Here is a 4580-nt window from a genome sequence, read left to right as displayed (position 1 = left end):
TGCTGAACAACAGCTCAACCTGGAGCTGGGCTGCCATGAGTCGCAGGCGACAGCGTAGGCTGCAGCCCCTGTGGCAGTGGGTTGCCATGGGCTACCGTAGGTAGCCAGCAGCCGCAGTGAGCGGCCGTCTGGAAGCCGGCGACTGATCTGCCTCGCCCGGGAAAAGCACAATGATGGTGCCAACTTGGGCCAGTGAGGCGACATCCTCCACGGCTGGACTGAGGAGCAAGGGGAAAGCAACTTGTCTGTTCCCCTTCCCCCAATTCCCCAATAAAAATCTTAAAAAAAAAAAAAATCCCACTGGTCAAAGCTGGGACAATTTGAACATCAAAATAAATAATTACAACCCTGGGAATGTACTTAATCCCATGGAGTTGTACACTTAAAAATGGCTAAAATGGTCAATTTTGTTATTTATATTTTACCTCAATAAAAACTAACAAATAAATAATGATAATAATTATAACCCACTGACTAAAACAGGAAACCATGGGTCTATTCGAACTAAATGAATAAATGTTTTATTTTTAAAAGAATAGTTTCCAAGTACCACTCTGCCACCACACCCCAAAAAACTTCTTTTACAAATAAGAGTAACTACAGAGAGAGCTGGCTGATACCTCCTAATCAAGTAAATAAACCTAAAACCACAGTACAGGGATAAATTAAAATCATGAACCATGTAAAGGAGTGCAGTAAGAAAAACTGAACATTATGTTTTTGTGCTACTTCACAATCAAGAGGAAATAGCATACAAACCCAAAGGGAGGGACATTATACAAAATAACTGGCCTTTAATCTTCAAAAGCATCAAGGTCATGGAAGTTAACTCTGAGAACTGTGTATGAATAAACTGAGGCTGAATAAAACTGAAGAGATATAACAACTAAGTGCAACACATGATTTTGCACTGGATCTTTCTGCATAAAAGACATTTAGACACAGCTGCTGAAACCTGAATGGGATCTGGCTGTTAGTACTAATGTTAATTTCCTGTTTTTGATGAAATGGCTTTCTAATGTGTGTATTTAGAATGCCCTGCTTTGTAAAATAAATTAAACAAAACAAAAATAACAGATAAGCAACTTATTCCCAAATGGGTCAAGATAACAAATGTTCTCTGTATTGAACTTGCAACTTTCTGGTAAATAAATGATTATTTCAAACTTTAAGACTTTACTTTTAAAATCCTGATATATTGTATGAAACTAGAAGAGTGCAAACATAATATTCAATGTGGTTTCATTCTGTTTACAAATAAAATACAAGTTGGTTATTAACAAACAAACAAAAATTTTTAAGCACAATTAATTAAAATCACTGGCAAACTCACACAATTCATGAATATATTTTAAAAGGAGTTATTTTGAGAAACAAAATTTGGATCATAAATGGAAGCTCCACCAAACTGACAGAGAGAAACATACAGCTCTAACGACCATTCTCGAGGCACACCTGTGATATTAAATTCACTCAGCATAATAGGCTCAGGCTCAAATTCTAGAGAGAAAAAGCATACATTTAGGGCTTGTTTTAAAAACAGCATATATCTTACAATATAAACACACACTTACCCTGAGACACTGAAACACTAACTGTCTGTGATCCATTCTTCTCTGTATTTGCTGGTGGCTTTGCTACAGGAATTCCAAGACCGCCAATGTAAGGGTTGTAATTGTAAGTGCCGTAATCAGCACCCCAGTAGTCATACCACGTACTGCTTATTGGCTTAAAAAAAAACGGAAAACAACCGTGGTTTATTTTTGTCTCTTCACCAAGAGTGGCATTATTATTTACATTATCTAAACTCAAACAGGCTTACAAAATAAATATTCTCCCCACCCTTTAAATTCCCCCAAAAGATACTTATAATCTTAATGATCTATAGGAATGGTTCCATAATACTCTCTTCATTTTATACCAAAGTCTAAAAATTGCTTATTTATTTAGAATCTTAAAGATAACTAACATCCTTAATAAAATCTCTTACACACAAAAATAACCAACATAAAGTATTAGGGGTGTATCTCCTTTAGAAAAAGTTGAGGCTTATACAGAATTGGAATCTGCAATGAACTCATCTTGTATCAGCTTAATTGCTGCTTGAAATGTTCATAATCCAACAGTGTATATACTTCCCCATGCTTATTAGTGGTTCTTATGTAAGATATTAGTGCCTATATTAACAAACTGGTACAAGTTTTCCTTATATTATTCATTTGGTATATACTATAGTACCTATAGCAATTTAACGTATTTTGAGTATATTAAATAATGGGTTACATTTGATAATAAATATGTACACTTTCCTCTTTTAAGTAACGAATATACCAAAAGTTTAAGATGAAAGATTTTATTTGCAAAGAATTCTCTAGTGTATCATACCTTAAAAACTTTGGCTGCAAGAGGATCTTTTTCCAAATCAATATCTAAAGGATCAATGTCAACTTCCATTAGATCTTGAAGTAGCTCAAGATCAATTTCTTTATCTTTTTCCAAAGAGGAAAGGGGAGGTGCACCTTCAAATAATTGAATGTGATTTTACTGGTAGAGTACACAATGTATAATTTAACCAATATACTGCTTTTGATTACAGAAAAGGTTACGGTACTTGTATGTAACATATGTTTCTACCGATATAAATATCTCCAAATTTTTATACCTGACAATTAGGCATTAGTAAGTATGCAAATGTATCACTCTATAACACACAATTAAAAACACCAATGCAATAATATTTCATTTCCTAGTGGAAAAATTATGGGATTAACCCTTGTTGAATCACGTTGCATAAACTATGAATAGTATTAATTGTATTACCTCCAATATTTCAGGAAATGATACCCAGTATTAAAGTGAAAAGCAAAGAAGATTTAAGTTACAAGACTATCCATTCACCTTATTTTTTCTATTATGAATTAGAAATTATTTTGCACTCATATGTCTCCAAATTCTTACCTAACTTCTACACCTTACAACTCTTACTCTCTCATCCTTCCCACCCTCTTATTCAACATATAATTAATAAGATGCCTAGCAAATGCCAGCCTGTATTAGGGTTTGAGTATACAAAGATTAATAAAACAAATTTCCACCCTCCAAGAAATTAACAGAGGTTCAGAGGTGACAGTACACTATGAACATTAAGCCAGCTACATCATAGTAAATGCTATAAGAGACAGCGTGTAAGGCAGCCCTGATGGCAGTCTCCAACACCAAGGGTGATAATGGAAAAAGCTTCCTGGAGAAGAGCATGTTTTATATGAATCTTAGGAAAGGAGTTCAACATGCAAACAAGAGGAGCAAGTCTATTGCAGATAAAGGGAATATCAGGTAGAAAGAATAAAAATCATGAGAATATAAGATTAAGGAAATGACACATGGTTGAAATGACCACAGCATCTGGCATATACAGAGTAGTAACTTAAATAGAGTCTTGAAAAGTACAGAGCATGGCACAAAGGATTGTGCAGACTAAGATACACACATACTTTTTTAAGGACAGGAAAGAAAAAGGAAGAAAAAAAGGGGAAAATACACCCCAAAAAATGACTCTTTAAGAACAAGAGGCTTTAAACTTGTTTTCTTCACTTTTGAGTATCTTTAACAGTTTTCTGGGTTGTAATTTCCTCAACATATCCAAAGCAGACAATATCAAAGTAATCAGGACATTATGAAAGGATAGCATTTTATTATAATGAACATTCAGAGAATCAAAGCAAAACATATTTATCAGGAAAATAACTGATATGGTTACTAAGGCCAAAGACTTAATAGAAAAAATTTTAAATTAATTTTATACTTCACAAACATTCTTAATTTTGAAACATTTTCAGTTAAAAAAACAGCTAAAGGATATTTTAAATAAAACATAATTCAAAGAATGTACCCGTTATATCCTGTGTCAAAGGTTCGTCTATAGTTTCTAGCAATTGAACTGAAGACTGTTGAAGGCAGTCATCCGAGTCGGCAGCTGTGGCACCTACATCATCGCTCACTGTTCCTTCCTCCATGGCTTCTGCAGCTACTGGAGCCAGCAGTTCTCCTGTATATAATGAGACAGTTCTAACTGCTTTCCTAATTTCTAAATAGACGTCCAAAACACATTAAAGCGTATTTTTTCCTCCAGTTTAGAGAATGACAGCATATATGTTCTTCCAAATATAAAAGATTCTGAGGCAAATGAAACCTCACCTACCTAAGGAAATGCATTATACTCATTGTATTACCTTCAAATGCTAAAGGCAAATAACTAGTAAAAAACACAAAATGTGTAATGTGAACAAGGAATTATTATAACCACTTTATATATGTTAACTCCCTTATTCTTCAAAACAGCTTCATAAGGAGGGTACTTTTATTATCCTTATTTTACAACATATAATAATTTTTTATTTATGAAAAGACGGAGGCTCAGAGAGTGCCTTCTTTCTCAAAGCCACAAAAAGAACTACCGTATTTGCCGGCGTATAAGACGATTTTTTGGCGCTGAAAAATATGCCTCCAAGTGGGGGGTCGTCTTATACGCCAGGTACACTTCAGATAGACTGCCCATAGTGCTTGCCCGTGCCATAGTGGCC

At 34.6% G+C, this 4580-nt stretch overlaps 1 protein-coding gene across 1 annotated transcript in view; it reads right to left on the bottom strand.

Moving 5' to 3' along the window:
- Nucleotides 1-4580, bottom strand: part of BIRC6 (baculoviral IAP repeat containing 6) — a 211100-nt gene that overhangs the window by 110139 nt on the left and 96381 nt on the right. The window contains exons 36-38 of the mRNA XM_019653801.1: nucleotides 3890-4045; nucleotides 2386-2519; nucleotides 1575-1728 (exon numbers count right to left, since the gene is read on the bottom strand). Of these exons, the coding sequence (XP_019509346.1) occupies nucleotides 1575-1728; nucleotides 2386-2519; nucleotides 3890-4045 (444 nt within the window). The remainder of the gene's footprint in view (nucleotides 1-1574; nucleotides 1729-2385; nucleotides 2520-3889; nucleotides 4046-4580) is intronic.

The sequence above is a fragment of the Hipposideros armiger genome, unplaced genomic scaffold, assembly GCF_001890085.2.
Source record: "Hipposideros armiger isolate ML-2016 unplaced genomic scaffold, ASM189008v1 scaffold_207, whole genome shotgun sequence".
NCBI classification, from domain to species: Eukaryota; Metazoa; Chordata; class Mammalia; order Chiroptera; family Hipposideridae; genus Hipposideros; species Hipposideros armiger.
Note: the sequence above shows the minus strand (reverse complement) of the source record. Positions and strands in the feature narration are given on the sequence as shown.